Source organism: Diadema antillarum, unplaced genomic scaffold (assembly GCF_040938485.1).
Source record: "Diadema antillarum isolate AM-2024a unplaced genomic scaffold, OU_Dant_1.0 seq00000798_RagTag, whole genome shotgun sequence".
In the NCBI taxonomy this organism is placed as follows: Eukaryota; Metazoa; Echinodermata; class Echinoidea; order Diadematoida; family Diadematidae; genus Diadema; species Diadema antillarum.
In genome coordinates, this window is record NW_027271682.1 from 3,466,214 (window position 1) to 3,485,167 (window position 18,954).

An 18,954-nucleotide genomic window follows, 5' to 3' on the forward strand; every position below is an offset into this window, starting at 1 on the left:
TGCGAAGAATGCGAATGTCGCAAGTCTAACATTCGTTTCCCTTCACAGGGGCGGATCCAGGAATTCTGTAAAGGGGGGGGGGGCGTGACTAATATTTCTAGTGCCACTTCCGTGTTTCATTTCATTGTTTTTCTTTTTATTTCTTTTGTTTTTCACGAAAATTAAAGGGGGGGCGTGCGCCGGTTGCGCCCCCCTCTGGATCCGCCACTGCTTCATGTCATCTGAGTTATGAAAGTGAAGTAAAGTTTTATGTTAAGATAATTTATGAAATTACTTATAATTACTTATATTGCTCGACAGTAGCAGTGGCCTGGTGGCCAATTGGGCAACTAAGTTGCAACATGGATTACAATGTTTATTTTTATTTCTGATGTATTATAATCCTAATGTGTGGTATACACACGTCGGAGTTAAACATTGCACAGATGAATTTGGCGTGTACAGGTCTGTGTTAGGAGTGACAAAACCAAAACATCTTTCATCTCCTCCTGGGTTTTGTTGTTGTTGTTTTTTATAGGATCTGAATTCTATATTAACATTCGTCCGCCATGGCATCCTCAACTGACGACAAAGCTCGCATTATGATCTGGAGCACGCCACGCTTGATCTCGACCGCGTTCGCGAGATCGATGTCGGCTCGAGGAGACACGGAAGTCTTCTGGGAGCCCTACCTTGCCTGCCACTCCTTTGGTCCGAACCAGACGATACGCTTGGGAGACAATATTCCAGGTAATTACCATTACTTAAGTTCATTTACCTGTCGCACACAAGACATACATGGGCACAGGAGTTAAAGGACGCGTGTATTAATTCACAGATTTCCGGGTTTTTTTTTCCATTCGTACGTGACTGACGAGTCATGAAAGAAATAGAATAGTGTTATAGTTCTATGTCATCAATCTGCCAGTTATAATCGCATGAAGTAATAATTATAGACCCTGAGTATAGCCATAGCTATCTACATGAACTTCATTCCTCGTAACAAAAGGATGAAAAAACAAAGCTCGTACATTTCAAACAATGTTTTATGTAGCGCTTGCCTCAAGCACCGTTGATAAGAACCCTTTTAAGGAAAACAGGTCATAGGCTTATTAGCAGGTCTCTATAAGCGTGATGAATTAGCATATAGGGTGCCTATCAGTCATAGCTCTCATAATATTTGATCTATGTGCCACCAATAACCCCCTCTATACGTCCAACTTCCACCGTCCACGAGAATAAAATTTACTGTTTTAAAAATGCAAACAGATCGCCATTTTTATACGTTTCTTTCAGTTCAATTTATAATTTTGTAACCGATCATCAAAAGAAATAGAGCGCTTGTAGAAACATTACCACTTTGACAAAACTAATAAAAAGGAGGTTAGACCTAATTGAATTTGTTTGATAATTTCGGAGCTCTTAAACAAGAATGGAAAAGTTAGCGTAATATGTATGGATGTGCACTACATGGAAAGGGCCATCCAAATGTAAAACATTTTTTTGGGGTCTGTGTGTTTGTTTTTATGTGCACATACATGTGTCTTCATATCTCTGGGTTGTGTAGGTATAAGAGAACAGTCTTTATAGCTAACTACAGGTACTCCAGGTCACCCAGTGCCCAGTATAAGCAAAATTATCTCGCATATAATTATGTTGACTGCACTTTGTTGTGTATCATCGTAAGTGTCATTATCTCTGTTTCAATTATTTCGATTTGATCAAGTAGCGTTATAGTAGGCAAATCTAAATTTTTCACACAATACGTAAGAGTTTGAATTTCCTGTATTTGTCTCTTTTTTTGGCATGTCATACAGGTATGCTGAATGACAAGTACACGTATAGCTACATCGACAAGATTCTGAATGCTGATTGCCCAAACTCCAAGGTACTCTTCGTCAAGGGGATGGTGGAAGGAATTCGTGGTAATTTCGACATTGTCGACGCCAAATTTAAGCGTTCATTTCTGGTGCGCCATCCCGAAAAGATGTTTCGTTCCCTCGAGCGAATGATAACAGCGATTCCCGGTGCGAAGGAAGATTTCATACATGGTCTCAAAACCATCTGCAACGACCTTGAAGACTTCTACAACCATGTCCAGACGAAATTCGGCCAACCTTCTCCTCCCATCATCGACGCGGATGATCTCGTCTCCCACCCAGAGACCATCCCACCGAAGTACTGCGAGGCGATGGGGATCGAGTTTACACCCAAATGCTCGAGTGGGACAGCGTAGACCAGAGCCAGCTCAACTGGCATTGTACAGACATAGGGGCAATCTCCAGCGATGCGCTGAAGAATACTGCGATCCTGTCCAACGCAATGCAAAGCAATTCAAGGGTTTGGAGAAAGCCCCGGATCCCACGAAATCATCAACACTGTCACCCTCTGTTGCAGAATGTGCCGAGTACGCTATGCCCATCTATCAGAGATTTTATGATCTCCGCATTAAGCCATGATACCATTGGTATAGTAGGGATTGTTAACACTGAAATGGTAATGAATATTCAAAAAGAAAAAAAAAAACATTTCTTTTAAATCTATGCTTTCAACATAAAAATGTATAAAATATAACACGATATGACTGAAAATGTAATTGATAACGGGAATTGTTGCGACGCTACATGCATGGTATCTTATTACCACAGTTTGAAAGAGGAAAAAACTGTTGGTTCGTACATCACGTCACCGGTATTGATAAAATGCACTATGTACTGTACAGATTTAACTGCCCTATAAGCTTATTTGGGGGTTTGGGGACTTGGAGGGTTAGTGATAAGCCTACTTCGAACCGTCAAAGATTACGTGTTCTTCTTGAAAATCTCAGACGCTCTTTTCCTTTGTTTCACCTCTTTATTTCTTTCCTATGTTAAAATCGTTGATAAAAATAAAATGCACAAAAGTATCAAGACTATCAAAGACGACATTTTATGCTGCCTGGTACTCTGTTAACCTCATTGTAGTCTTGTGTCTCGTCGTAAAGGTCGTATATCCCTTCCAGAATTTTTTTTCGGCTTCTTTTGTGGTTGCTCTCATTATCACTATTTCTTACAACTTTTGAAACATTGAATTTCCTATTGTCTAGCCTTCTTTTTAGCTCCACTTTTGAAAAAAACCAAACATTTAGTTCGTCTGATTGTACCACATTAATACCAATATATGATTAAAAGTACACACAATTCTGGGATCTGTATTATATTTTGCTAGTTATCATGTCACAAATACATTGGAAGTGTGAATTATGCGACGGCGTATTCAATGAAGAATATTTTATCGACATTATCATCACTTTCTTCTTTTACGTCGATTTTTTTTTAGGGAGTTATAAGATAAATAGAATGAAATAACCTGTTTCACTTTCTACAATTTTACAATTCCGTGGGAATATTTGACAAGACATCGCACGTCTTCTTACTGGCGTCTTCATTCAGTACAGTGCGAAGACGGTTGTGAGCACTCCTATGGCGAGTCATACATTATCGCCGTTGACCTCAGCCAGGGTCGCGTGCGTGCGTTCTGGATCTGCGCACTCTTCACAGACCGTGCAGCGCAGTCGGTATCGTCTTCAAATAGATCGGGGTTCGACAAAAACAGACGAAACGGCTCGTTCGCGCACGCCATACGCCAGAGATAAAAAAATGTATCACACAGGGAAATAGCCAGAAGTAACACGATCGTATACGTAGGCCCTACTAGCAGCCTGACCGTGAAAACACTTCCGGTAAAATGATAATAGAGCCATGGCTGAATATCGATTTTCACTTATAATAATGTTTAAAACCTTAGAAACGGGGAGTCCATGCTCATACTTGGATAATCCAGGCACTTAAATGGGTTCAGAGTACATGCATTGTGGTGTTGGTGTTGACAGGGTCAGACAAACATTGCTCGAATACATCATGGACTTCGAACAGCGAGACAGGCCTCGATCTTGCTGTTCATAGACGTGTGGTTTCCGATGCTTTGTTATCTGTCGGTACACTAACTACCGTCGTTGACCTGTGATCTTTTAAACAAAAATGAGCCATACATGATGGGGAATGTCATCATATTATTATTGTATGCAGAAATACGAGCAGTTAGGACGTGGCAAAAGATGCATGGTTGATTATTAAATCTGTAGGCCTATGATACAAACACACACACCCCGTGCTTCGAATGGCTTTCTAAAAACAAGTGTCATACGAAAGGTGTTCCGATCATCATCGCCTTCTCCTGGCCAACACAAAAGCAACAGTCGCTATCACTGGCCTTCTACGAAAGACAAACGCAGAGCTATAGAGGTGAGTTTGTACTTTTCTTGACCTTTCACACTGACGTAACTCTTGCCTATAGTCATATTTCAGATTTTCGCGGTTGGTTGTTGCATTGGAAAGAACTTGTAAAGCATAATATCATACATGCTCAAATTATTATCATAATCAATGTGAAAAGCGAATTAAAGTGATGTGATCGCCGTCCTACGTTTTGTCAGGAAGTTGGTGAATTTTGAGAAATGTCGATTTTTGTAATTTTCGCCACAAATGCCATGTATCTCCAGAAACTGCATCTGCGCAGTTTCAAGGTCAAAGCTTAAACTGATTAAGTGAAGGATGATATCTAAATGGTCAATGACCAGATTATCTAAAACTAATGCGGAGGTATGAGAAGCATGTAGAATAGTCGAATTTGAGAAGTTGCAAGATTTTTCTATAACTATAAGTGCATGCTTTCGACCTCATCTTCAAACTTCCGTTTCCATTTGAAATGCGTTTGTCAAAAGTATTTTCTGTGCAAATACAAGAAGATAACATTTACCAACCATTGTTTCTGAAAATAGTCGATGTCCACGCACACGCACATACAAACACAAGAACAGCCATGTGCTTTTATATGGTCTTTCGGGATTTGCATGACCCCCAAAATTGTCTCTTTCCGTCTGCGTTTTCAAAGATTATAAATAGGCCTATATTCATTTATTCATTCTTTGTATATAACAGCATATAACAACATCATCTGTTTTCCCAGATAGTAATGAGAGCGTGCATGTTATTGTATACGCCAGTTTAGAATGATAATACCTTGGTATTTTTGTTCTCAAGACTAGTCAAGGTAAATCTGCTTGCGGCACAACCTACAACTTCTGTGTTACTTTAGAAATCGTCGACCACCGGTTATTTCTGAAACTACATAGGAGTCAGGACTATTGCAAAGATCATTTTGCTGCAGCACTGACACAAAATTTTGGAGGCCTTAATGTGTAGACCTATAAAATATATCTTCTTACATAGAATATCAAACAGAAATTCAGTTATTAGAATAGCACTCTCAGTGCAGTTTCTTCTTACTCGCGCTCTCTGGCTCTCTTTTCTTGTTAAAACTACATGTTTGCGTTGTCCCGTGCACGTCTTCAAATTTATGAAAGTGAAACGCAGTTTACACAAAAGAGAAGAAGTTGTTTATCTTATCCATATATTTCAAGCTACTTGCCATCCTTTCCTTCCTCATTATATATCACTGTGTACTATAAACTTGGGTTGTAAATATTTCATCAGAATCATACAGTATTGCTTGGACTGTTTATGTGTTGCATAGGACGGTTTTCTGTTTTCATTAGGATACGTAATTCACTGCAACACTTGTTCGCCATGGCATCATCAACCAACGACAAAGCTCGCCTCATGATCTGGAGCACGCCACGCTCGATCTCGACCGCGTTCGCGAGATCGATGTCTGCTCGAGGAGATACCGAGGTGTTCTGGGAGCCTTACCTTGCCTGCTACTCGTTTGGTCCGGACAGAAAGATACACTGGGGAGACCATATTCCAGGTATAGGCCCACTATAGTCCATCATTACACATGTCGCACACAAGGCATGCATGCACATTGGACTTAGAAAACACATGTAATTATATATATATATATATATATATATATATATATATATATATATATATATATATAGTCTTGGTCCAAAAAATGTTGCGAATTCACGTATTGGCTCCAATATATTACAAACGAAGAATCAAGAAACTCCTGAGGAAGGTGGAGGCCCACCGAAAATTTGAGTACAATAAACTCATTCTTATTGGCGAAATAATGCATTACTAGTTTATTTCTTGATTCTTCGTTATATATATATATATATATATATATATATATATATATATCGTACACGTCCAACTACAATAATCAATGTACCAATAGATAATGCTAGTTCTATGTGACAGGTCCGTCACTTATAATCGTCGGAAGCAGTAAACGTATAGACCGAAAATGCCCGAGCTACATCCCTGAACATGTCTTTAGTTCTTGCTGGTCGATTCAAGGCACCTGCCTATAGGGTGCTGTGGTGGAGAGCCCTCAAGATAAACAGGCCGGCCTCCTCGATGAATGATAAATGACCAGCCGTAACTCTCATACCTTCAAGAGGAATATAAATGTTCCTTCTAACCCTCCATGAATAAGATTTACCGGAGTTTCACAAGTCCAAACAGGTAGCGATTCTTAAATAATTTCTTTACGTTCACGCAGTAGTCGTATATTCATATAGTATTTTGACAATAGTATTAATCGATTATTCAAAGAGTTAATTGAAGTTGATAAGTACTTATCTCGTTCTTAAACAAATTACGGCAGTGTGTCGTCACGTGGTTATACTCCACGGAAGAGTCGGCAAAATCAAAGTCATTTCTTGTCTACGGTTATATTCTGTGTGCATGTATACAGGTGTTTTATATTGAATATGTACGTTTGTGTGTGCGTGTGAATGGGTGTTGAAAGGACAATCTTTACGTAACGACGGGTACTGTTACGTCACTCTGTACCCAGTAGACGCAAAATTGACCTTCCTATCAAAATGCCCTCATCAGTTGCGTATCGCCATAAAACTGTATCTCTGTTCCATATTTTCCTTTTCGATCGAGTAACATTATACTTTTCCTAATACATCTGTCGGAATGCTGCAGACAAATCTGAAATTTTCAAATATAACAGTTTGCGTTACTCTTTGCATTTCCTGGTATGCCATATTATATAGGTATGCTGAATGACAAGTATACGTACAGCTACATCGACACGATTCTGAATGCTGATTACCCAAACTCCAAAGTACTCTTCGTGAAGGGGATGGTGGAAGGTATTCGTGGTAGCTTCGACGTCGTCGACGCTAAGTATAAACATTCCTTCCTCGTTCGCCATCCCGAAAAGATGTTTCGTTCCCTCGAGCGACTGGTTACAGCAATTCCCGGTGCGGAGCCAGATTTCATAAACGGTTTCAAGAACATCTACCATGACCTCGAAGACTTCTACAAACACGTCCAAACAAAATTCGGCCAACCCTCTCCTCCCATCATCGACGCGGATGATCTCGTCTCCCACCCAGAGACCATCCTACCGAAGTACTGCGAGGCTATGGGGATCGAGTTCACCCCCAAGATGCTCGAGTGGGACAGCGTAGACCCGAGCCAACTCAACTGGCATTGTACAGACGTGGGAGATATCGCCAATGAGGTGCTGAAGAATACGGTGATCTTTTCCAACGCCATGCATAGTCAGGGTTTCGGGAAAGCCCCCGATCCCACGAAATCCGCAAAGCCGTCACCTACAGTTGCAGAGTATGCCGAGTTCGCCATGCCCGTCTATCAGAGATTTTACGATCTCCGCATTAAACCATGATATCGTTGCTACGAATCGTTAACACAGAAATATTGATGATTCTTCTAAAACATTATCTCTCTGGAAATCAGTGTTTTCAACGTGCTTGCATTAAAATCCGACGTGATAATTTATGACAGAAATTATAGTTGATATTGAAAGGATATGAACGTGACGCTATTAATTGCAGAAAGCTTATTACAGCAGAGTAAAGGGGGAAACTCTTGATTCCGTGAATTGCTTCAATCATCTATGCATGTCGACTTTACTTTTAAGAACGTGATCTAAGAATGCCAAATTCACACTAATTTGCAAAATTTTCTTTTATTAAGCACCAGAAATGGTATGACCAAGCTAAAATCATGAATTGTTTAACAATTCATGATTGAATGAATTGTTGAGGAGAAAAAGTTAAAGGAATAGAGAGAAAAGAAAAATGGCAAACTATGATCTCAACGCTAGTTTTCTTGCTTGCAATCGAGATGTACATATAGCAGTCTCTTAGACACAATATCATATTTGAAAACCGATTATTATGTGTGAAATAAACTATGTATATACAGCATCGTCGTTTCTCAGCCACATTGGGACTCGCGGCAGAACAAGAATATATTTTCTTGCTAGCTGGTAGGCCTATATTCTAACGGAATTCCACTGTTCATAATAGGGGAATGTTAAATTACTATTTGCATTCACCATGCACACACATTTCCTTTATCTTATGCAATGGAATGCAATGTCATTATAAAACAATTGCATGTGTATGGGAATGCACATTTTTAATGTCTTATTGAGATTTATACTCTCATTCATGTGCACATTTGACAAATTATTATTTTTTTTCAGTTCAGCTTCTTTTCTGTAAACTTTTAAGAGTATAAATTGATATACTGAATTATTCTACTTTATATCCTATTGTTCTGTACGATTCAAATCGGGTTGTGTATTTTGTTTGTTTTGGTGGTTTTTTTTTTTGCAAATTGATCAAAAGATATGATAGCATAATGCAACCATTTTATTTTGTTTTACTCTTTATTGGATGGAAAAGCAATGAAACTGAACTGAGATGAAAGAAGTGTGAGTGAGATTGATCCTTTTTAAAAATGCATCCTAAGTCATAGTATTCAAGGAAGTTATAGAAATGAATACTTGCCATATCTTAGTGAAATGAAATAATATGTGGAGGTTAAAACTTTAATAGATATTTACGATGATTATATGTATCCATTCTGAGCATTTCACGAAATAGTAGAAAGATGTCACACACACACACACACACACACACAAATTCGGCAACATGTCTCTGTTGATAAAGTAAAATCTCCGATGTCCATCATTGCAGAGTTCCACTATACGTGCATATAGTATGACTCTGTCCTGGGACCATTACTCTGTTTGATGAATTATGTACATTAATAATACTATGATGATCGTGACGAAGGTTTGCGGTTCACGTTCACTTGCAAAAACCTCTCCTCAATTGTCAACACCATGTAAAAACCTTCAAGGATCATAATATTTCATATTACGTGTAATGATATTTTTAACACTTCTCCCATGTTGTTGTTCACTTTATTCGCCGATGATATCAGCATTCTGCTATCCCACAAGAACTTTCAAGTAGTAATTGATATTAGGAATTGAGAATTTAAAAATGCTTCATTATGGTTCAAGTGTAGTAAGTTTTCTTTAAACATAAGTAAAACATGCATTTCCAAACTCTTCGTACACGCATGCAAATTTGTTACAAATACTATCATTCATAACCTCACTTTAGATAAAAAAAAGAACACGTAAAATTTCTTGGTATTTATATAGGCAGGCGTCTGTTATGCATTGGGGTCAGCACGTATTGCACGATGAACACAAGGAATCTCTTAGTTGATTGTTTATTGTCAAGATACATGACAATAATCTATGAATAGTCTTATGCAATGTACGTGTATGTTGAAACACTTAATTATCATAAAACGCTTCTCAGAGTTCTCAGTGCTCTCTAATTTCCATTCACACAGTAGCAACTTGCATTTTTTTACCCAACTTGTCCACTCAAAGCAAAGGAGAGAAAAGGGAATAGCAAAAAAGAAAAGAAAAGAAAAGAAAAAGGAATTCAACCTGAGAGGCTACGTGTTCATAATAGTAAATTAAGATAATTATGATTCAATGAGCATGTATTGCACGAATGTATGCGTGTTGTACTACACATGTGTGAATATTGTTAGTCCTTGTCAAAGAAGTTCTATATAGGATAAATTATAGAACCTCTTATTTGGAACTGTGCTTGTGCATCTGAACGTACTGTATGCGATTATGACTCTGCATGTTTCATATTGAATGTATATGTGGTTTTTTTTTCTTCGTTTGTATGTGTGAATGTATGTGTGTGGGTTGGTATCAGAGAAACTCTATACTAAATCTCTACGGTTCGTTACATGGTTTGGTAGGTTGATAAAACCCTTGTTGAATTATCAGTTCTTATGAAATAAGAGATTTGTGTACTAAAAGGATGGTAGTATTGGCTGAGATTAGCATTCGGCTTTTAACTTTTTGCGACATACTTAAAAACCCTTTTATAAAAATAATTTTAAAGAGCGTACAATTCTAAGAAAGTTTTGAAATGGCTGAGATATCAAAAACAAAACAAAATAAAGTGACCATAATAAAAGGTGGGTTCCACATTTTATTATCAGTGCTTTGTTTCGGATATCTCAGCCATTTAAAAACCAATTTTCATCAAATAAACTGAATTCCTCATAGAATGATGATCTTTTATATCGTCTGTTGAGAATGAGAAGGGCGTTAAGTGGTCTTGAACACTATGGGTTTTGTGGCAACTTAACGCCCTTATCATTCTCAATCGACGATATATCATAAGAGGTTTTCCATCATCTCTCAAAAAGATGGAAACCTAAAGCCCCATCTCAATCAAAACTATACCAGCCCTTTAATGAAAGGTGGCCAGGAGACCAAAATTTGAGAAAGCCTGTTTTATCACTATCACTACGGGATATTATTCGAAATAAGATAAACTTCTTAAAGAATACTTTGAAGGAATTACGGATAGCGATGTGAATAAGGAGCTCCAAATCAATGATGTTCGGTCGATCCGTGGTGCCTGATTGATCAATGAACTACAATAAGTTTAGGATCATTTAAAGAGATAATCAGTTGAAAGGAGAGTCGGATATGTGTGCATATTAGAAACAAAATCATACATATTTTATGAAATAGGAAACGGAGTAATTAGACGACATTTGAGCATTCGATTCAATTCAAGAGTTTGTTTATATCCATCATCAAAAAAAGAAAGAAGAGAAAACATGATTCAAAGCGGTACAAGATGTCGATTTGTCTTTCATTCATCTGATAACATTTTTTTTTAAAAATACAATATAAAGTATTGTATATGCACGAATGATGTCATAAAAAAAAGAAACAACGCACACTGTCATGGTAACACAAAACAAGTAAGTAATCATAACGACGGAAAACAGCGTTCCACTAAAAAGCCAAGCTTGTAAGACGTGGAGCACTGGAAACAAAACAACGACAGCACCAATTTGTTATACCAATAAAGTATATAACATATTAAATTCATCTATATACCGTCGCTCATGTATTTTGTTCATTGATACATAATGTTGATACTATAAGCGATACTTACTATGATTTCAGAATGCAAACATATAAAACTTATAACATAGCAAATTTATGGCACAGACACTATTTGGCCGTGCATACGAGGAAATGTGACCAAAAGAGAAGATATACACGCGACCACACAAAACAATAACGACAAAAACAACAATAACAATTAACACAAAACACAGAACTAAAAGAAATGAAAAAAAAATGTACACACACAGTTCCTGGACAACGAAGAACGAAGAAAGAGGAGCAGGGAAGAATGGAGAAAGAAAAGGAAAGGCATAGAAAAGGTCTGTGGACACGCGCTACACAATCTCAAGGACAAGTGAAAGATATCAATACACCTGTTTGTAATGTGTGAATATCTTGTATTTTGACTGTAAAGGTTTTGTGTGAGAGAAATGATTTGCGTTTACACTCCAGGAGCTCCAGATAAGACTTTTGAAATGATAATAATAATAATAATAATGTACATTTATATAGCGCTTATTACAGTACTTTCTAAGCGCTTAACATTTAAATATTAAATTGATACATGTATAAGGATTAAGTAATTGAACGAAATAGATTGGATGACATGGAATCAGTGAATCGAACTACAGTCCATTAAATAGATATGTTTTGAGTCTGATTTTGAAGATGTCAACAGAAGGAGAATCACTGATTATGATGAGCTATCTTTGGTGATAGCACCATGTTTAATCTTAATTTTAGCTATTTTTTTTTTCCCAGTTGCCAGGTAAACTCAATAGAGTATCTAATTCACTTTTCCTTCCTCTTACGATGCGCGTGAAAACCACCATACAAAATCAGTGTGCTGAATATTTTGCTGTTAACTTCACACGCACTTTTGCTTCCTGGCAGCAGCTCAGCTCAGCGAGGCGAGGCGCAGGCAAGCGCCCAGCTAAAAAGAGTCGAGCATCTACTAAGCAGACAGCGTATTGTATTGAATGGTACTCTGCACCGAATACAGATACCGTTTACAGTCCTGTCCAAGGAGCTTACACACGGCACTTCGTTCTACATGAACAGTGGCTAACATTTAGTGAGTATTTTTAAAGCATATCAAGGCTCAATGTAATTTATGTAGATCTAGATTCTATAGCCAGGATACCCGAGTACAATCGCATAAAAGAGAAACTCCATTTGTACAGTCCCGTACGTTGCTTATTGTGCTGTACAAGTGTAGGCCTAACCGGCGTTAGATTTTGTTGCTTTTAAGTTTTTAGTGGGTAGACAAAACTCTAGGTCCTAAAGGCTAAACTAGGCCTGCATTTTTGCTCACCTCTCAGTAGCTCATTCAATTAAATTTAGAGGATGAGGTGAGGAGATTCACCATTTTGGCTCCATCACACTTAATCTGACTGTAGCCATTCTACAAAACAATCCTGAAAAGTTATTGGTGTGCATGGCAGCCCTGCCTGCACCACATGATTGGTGAGTGCACTAAATTTACCACTACTACAACACTACACTAGCTATCCTAATCCTAGCTATCCTATCCACTATCATATTTAACTTAGTACTACGACCAACCTGAACGCTAGCCCAACCAGACGCCGCGGGCAAAGCACAAATCGCTACTTATACAGCAGGGCTGTGCATAACCGCAGCAGCGAATACGGACAAATACGTGGTACTGTGTTACAGCGACGGGGTTAGGCTGTGCATAGTTACCCGAACGCGAAACTGTGTGTTAATTAAATACAAAGAGCGCCCCAGAGAGTTTCTGTAGTTAGCCGTAAATTTTATATCTAACTTAATGTTAGACCCATATACTCCTACTACCGTCTAAAAAATTAATAAATAATAATATTGGATACATATATATTCATTCAACCCCCACCCCTACATCTAAATGTTCAACTACAAACCGCACCAGCGACCCCGACATGTACCGAGTCAGGGGTTAACGTTACACCTGATAATCTTATGTTTTGAGTCTAGAGCTGCAGTAGGATCCTTTCTTGTCCACTGAATCAGTGAAGCCGATCTAGGGGTTGAGATAATTTTGCTAAAAATAAAATCCATGTGAAATGTGAAATCCATTCTGGCATTACCATACATGTATTAGAATTTGTTTTAGATTTAGATGACAAGAATCAGGTTGCAATATTTTGATATCAACCCAAACCTTGAACTCTGGATCTAGAGTTGAAGATGGTAGTTGTGGTTTCTTTTTTGTTGTATTTTCTTGTTTTATACATCTGTTTTACTCTTGATGTTAGTCAAAATTGTCATATTGTAAATTACATGTACATGCATTCTGTACATTTAGCTTAAAAATTGCTATCTTCCTCTCACACAGCCAAAATGGCTTCCAAACAGATCACCCAGGAAACGTTTGATGCAGTCGTGAAGGAGAACATGGAGGAGTTTGAGATGAGCAGCGAGGAGGCGGTTCAAGATGCAGTTCAACAGTTTGAATCACAGGGCGTGAATCTGGCAAATATCATCAAGGACATTGATATTGGTATGATTACGTGTGTACATGTAGAAATTGTCAATTTTGCAGAACTTTGCAAGTGAAAAAAGGAAAGGAGGAAATTATCAGAAACAAAAATCAGTGACATGATGAAATTTGAAAAAAGTAGTTGCTCATAGAAGAATTATGTTCAATTATAGACGGTACATTTTGGTGACCAATTATGCTAAATTTTGTAGGAAGAATCTATGCCTTTGCCCAACTATACATTGTACATGTACCATAGGTAATGACATCTTCCTATGTAGAGGGGATAACATTTGAAGAAACAGGATACAGATGGAATAATTCGGTTTCTTTTTGTTGGGCTACTGAGCAGCAATCATAGTAATTTGATCAAGAGGGTCATTTTGAGATGTATTCATAAACCAGACAACCATTCTGAATTTGAAGGAAAGAATGTTTAATCTTAGCCACTCACAGCTCTTGTTTCAGTAGGAGTTTCCTATTCTTTTCTTTTCTTTTTTAATATGCACTCCTTTGGGAATTGCTCTTTCTTTCCAGCTTTTGAGCCAAATCATCCCTGTTTTTCAGTCAGAAATGTTGGGAGGTCAGCATAGACAAATCATGTTACCAGATGATATTTTGATACTTCAGCAGAAGTTTTTGTAGATTTCAGCTGATCACTTATTGTGGTCATATTGTAGTCATCAGTGGTTTAGTTTCTTTATGTTACATGATCTTTATCATCATTCATACCATTTGGTGCAATGTATTACTGTAGGAAACTAAACAGTGAGACATACATTGCACCCCAAGATATCTGCTAAGGGTTTTGACTGCATGTCTTATTCACTGATATTGTAGATAATTTTACATTTAGATGGCCTAATATTTGGTTGGCATCAATGACATCCCATAAAATTGATGAGATCTGTTTGTTTGTGCAAATTTTGCATTTATGTGATTGTGGTGAGCTGTTTACTTAAAGTGTATCTCCCATCTATTAGGTAATGATGACTCTGGAGCACCAGGCAAGCATCCAATCCTCCTTGCTCTGGATGGTTTGGCAGAGGGCATAAAATCCATCTCATCTGGCGGAGATGCACAAGAGACCAAGGCTGCTATTGTGCCCCACCTGGACACATTCAAAGTAGAATGTGACAAGGACCTGGCCCACAGACTTCAAGCTGCGGGCAATCAGGCCTACCCGACGCTGCTGCTCCTTGTGCAGTGTCGACTAGCCGAGGCAGACTTGGACTTCCAGTGTAGAGTCCTGGACTGTCTATGTTCCCTCCTGAATGGACAGCCTGACCTGATGACGTCGGACGGAATGGACTTCTTGTTGGGGGTTTTGCAAAAAGTTGTAGAGGCAGAGGAGGGAAATTCACAGTCACAAAGATTGCAGCTGACTGTGCGGGCAGTGAGGCTGGCCTGTGTGAAGCACGAGACAAATCGGCAGACGTTCGTGAAGAGGAACCTGATTGGAACACTCATCAAGGTGCTGAGTGAAAACAAGGACAGTGTGAAGGTGGTGAAGGAGGTGGATGCCACATTCAGGACTCTCGTGGTAGACGACGACATCAGGGTGCCGTTTGGGAAGGCTCACGATCACGCCAAGATGATTGTGGAGGAAGGCGCCCTCAAACTTCTTTTAGAAGTGATGCAGAGTGAGCATTGCAGCTGATTTAGTTGCACTTTGACAATTCCAAATTTAGGATGTGGTAATCCTATCAAATCTTATCAGATTTTGAAGTCAGTCGTGGCAATCGCGTAAATTGTAGAAAAGCTTTGGACTGTTCAAAAATTGTCTACAATCAATGCAATTGCTGTGACTAACTTTCAGATCCGATAAGATCACCACAATTAAGACAACAATTTCAATCGTGGTGCAAATTGTCATTGACATGAACAAAAAATTCCATGCTTGGCTATAGGCCTACTAATGGCTAATCGTGGCATGCATTGCAGATCGTATGTTAGTGGGAACCCAGCATCACATAACGGTGCATTGTGGTTTGCATGGAAACCTATGCTGAGCATGTACACGAAAGGCTGCAGCATATTTAGGCTGCATTTTTTGTTTTTTTTTGTTTTTTTGTGGCAGCATAGATTCATTGTGTGTTAAAGGATGAAGGAGAATGTAACATCCTGTTGATGATAATTTGAAATCAATGTCACTATTTTAAAGCAATTCAAACATTGACAGAACTATCCTGATCAACTAGGACTGTAATCTAATCATTGTTTTCTCTGTATTATGTCACCCCTTTGTTTGTAGCATGTATGCACGATCAGGGAGTGGTGGGTGATCTTTGCGCCACGTTGGCCCGCCTCTCAGTCAGGAACGAGTTCTGCCAGGAAATTGTCAATCTGGGTGGTCTCAAGGCGGTCCTGGCTGTTCTAGGTGATGACCAAGCCAGTCAGGTGAGCTAAACCTTTCAAGAGGTATACTGCTATAAAGCAAACACTTACTTCACTTCCGGACTGCCACTAAAATACGCATTACTGTAAAAGTGGAAATTTTCGTGCAACCAGAAACTAGTGCGAAAATAAAAGCATGCGAATATTTTCCTTGCCATATGTTCCTGTGCGTGATGTCTTGATTCCGCGGAATTAAAAACATGCGAAACTCTTCTGACCCTGCCAAGCGCGAAAAATTAGTCGTGCGAAAATATCCACTTTTACAGTAGTATTCCAATTTGGGTGTCATACAAAGTTGGCAATGACTACTTTGATCCTTTTGTGACCAAGATTCTGCTGACAATATTCTATGTCTTTACTCATTATGGGTGCTTCCCTTTTCAAGAAAATAAGTGTTACGAATCAAAATGAGAACCATGATTCTAATTTTTGTCGTGTCTTAGCTTCATATCTCTTGACAAAATTATTACAAAATTGACTGCTGTGATTTAGTTCTTGTTAAAGAGCTCTTCGTACTTTCTAGTTTCTCCATATCTTTTGATGTCATATTGTATTGTTGGAGTTTGCTTCTAATGAAAAGGCCCGGCAGTCTTGTTTCTGTCTCATGAATGAAGAGAAAGATGATTTGCTTCAGGTGCCTTGGTAATCTAGGTTAGATGAGGAGCAATGTGGAAGATGTATACACCATAAATTTCAAAGGATTATTTGAGACTTGTATTTAAACTGTTAATGAAGTTTTCAGTATCATTCATCATGTTTTTCATTTGAAGTTGGGCATTTTTTTTTACTCTCATTTGTTGTGTTTTCTCCCCCATTTTATATAAAGCTTGTGGTGAAGCAGCTGCTAGCTTTGGTCAAGGCCATCGCTGGGAATGATGAGGTCAAGACTGCCATCGTCAATGCCGGGGGAATCCCCACCATTCTGGGTGCAATTTCCAGGTTCATCCGACAGCCGCAGGTCAGGAGTAAAAAAAAAAAAATGATATGCATTCCAGGACTGGGAGACTATATGATGATGACCAAACTCAATACTTCACAAATGAGGGGATATCTTTGCTCTTTGTTTATATCCAGATGGGGAAAATATGTGCATTCTAGATAACTTCTCCCAAGTTGAGTGTGAAGATAATCTCAGTGCAGTTTGAAGTCTGTGCAGTCTCCCCAGAAAAAAAAAAAATGTTTAATTCATGTGTGTCTTATCCCTATATGCTTATATTTACATTAGTACACTTTTATGTGTTCTTGTAAGCACTTCCATTGTCCATTATCTGTGGATGAATTGGAGGATTTCATCAATGATAGTGTCCCTCATTGAGGGACGTCTGTTCCAGCTTCCTGTGGGCTGTTCTGTTATTGGGAAGAGCGATGAAAAAGAATAAGATAGCCGTTTGTCATTGTTTTGTAAGGTGTACATTGTATGTGTGTATAATTATGTTAAATAATGATGCTAATGTGTCATTTGTTACTGTTGTCTTGTGGGTATGCAGGTCTGCGAGGCAGGGTGTGGTGCAATAGCTGCCATCGTGCTGCGAAAGCCAGCAAACTGCACTGCTGTGATGGAGGCAGAGGGCGCCAAACTTCTCGTCCAGGTCCTTGGGATTCATGGGGAAGAGGCTGGAGTGCAGGTGAGAGAGACAGGGCAAAAATTAGGTTGTAGGTTTGAATCCCACCCGAATGTGTGTGCCCATGTTTTCTATGATGACTATTACTCTAAACACTGAATAATCAGTTTTATTTACATCAATGAATGGCGCTTTGTCAACCCGTTATGGTGAAAGCAACTCATCACAAGAATTTTCCATTTCAATGAAAATGCATGTTCTAGAATTGTCACTGGCTATTCGGCAAAAGCTTGGCAGTCTTGTGGATATGATGCCTGTCTAGTAATCAGGAGGTTGTGAGTTTGAATCCCACCAAAGTATGTGCGGCCGATGATTTTTATCATGGCTACTACTCAAGCACTGAATAACTAATGTTTATATATGTCGATGTAGGTTACTACTAGGTTAAGGATTTGAGAATAGACCTTTTATTTGCTCTTACCACATTTTTTTTTTTTTTTCGCCTTCAACTCTCTGCAGAAGCAAACCTGCATGGCAGTGCGAAACCTTGTGGCGAGGACACGGCAGTACAGTGAGCCATTTATCCAGCTGGGGATTGAACCACTCCTCAGGGGGGCCCAGAGGCTGTGCCCAGACGAAGCCAAGGCTGCTCTGCGAGACCTAGACCTAAAGGTGGAACTGCGGGAACTCTGGAAGGGGGAAAAGACTCCCTTGACACATTAGCAGTCAGTTATAATCAATCCCTAGGTGTTTCTGTATATTCTTTTTTCCAAAGATGCATTCCCTCCATTAAATTTTTTTTTTATAAGTTCCAGGTCAGTAATTTCTTTTATACTCTTTCGAATATGAGCCATCGTGCAGAGGACCCGTTGTTAGCTAAACTGAACTGAAGGCTTATGTGAGCTATTGCAATTATTCATCTTCCTTTGTCTGTTGTGCGTCAGTACTTATTCTAAAATCAATCATACAATGTTTTTTTTTGCCTTGAGAATATGTTTTTGCTGTGAATCAGTATGTTGGCAGAGGTTGGCAGCACTAAATGTGTGATGGTACAGGGTGTACTTGTATAATGACACCTCGTTAAGGTTGCTACATGGATACACACAGGTAGGACTACAGACTTTCATCACACTTTAGGCCCTATACTTGCAGGTGACAGAGTCGTCATTCTATTTTTTTATGTTTTCATGTTTTACTTCAAATACGAAGTATTTTTGTGAGTGAATTTGTAAACATATATTTGAAAACGAACTGCATGTTATGTTTTACATCAAATACAGG

The 18,954-nt window shown here is 38.7% G+C and overlaps 2 protein-coding genes and 1 pseudogene across 2 annotated transcripts; all 3 read left to right on the forward strand.

Moving 5' to 3' along the window:
* Positions 1-548: 548 nt before the first annotated feature.
* Positions 549-2,438, forward strand: LOC139739436 (uncharacterized; annotated as a pseudogene).
* A 3,168-nt stretch (positions 2,439-5,606) lies between these two features.
* On the forward strand, positions 5,607-8,434 carry LOC139739438 (uncharacterized). The gene is made up of 2 exons (XM_071650048.1): positions 5,607-5,787; positions 6,998-8,434. Exons 1-2 carry the CDS (start codon positions 5,607-5,609, stop codon positions 7,633-7,635), a joined length of 819 nt encoding a protein of 272 aa, XP_071506149.1. The 3' UTR covers positions 7,636-8,434.
* Positions 8,435-13,575: 5,141 nt separating this feature from the next.
* Positions 13,576-18,517, forward strand: LOC139739439 (armadillo repeat-containing protein 6-like). The gene is made up of 6 exons (XM_071650049.1): positions 13,576-13,735; positions 14,698-15,357; positions 15,969-16,114; positions 16,938-17,069; positions 17,599-17,736; positions 18,193-18,517. Exons 1-6 carry the CDS (start codon positions 13,576-13,578, stop codon positions 18,394-18,396), a joined length of 1,440 nt encoding a protein of 479 aa, XP_071506150.1. The 3' UTR covers positions 18,397-18,517.
* Positions 18,518-18,954: the final 437 nt, after the last annotated feature.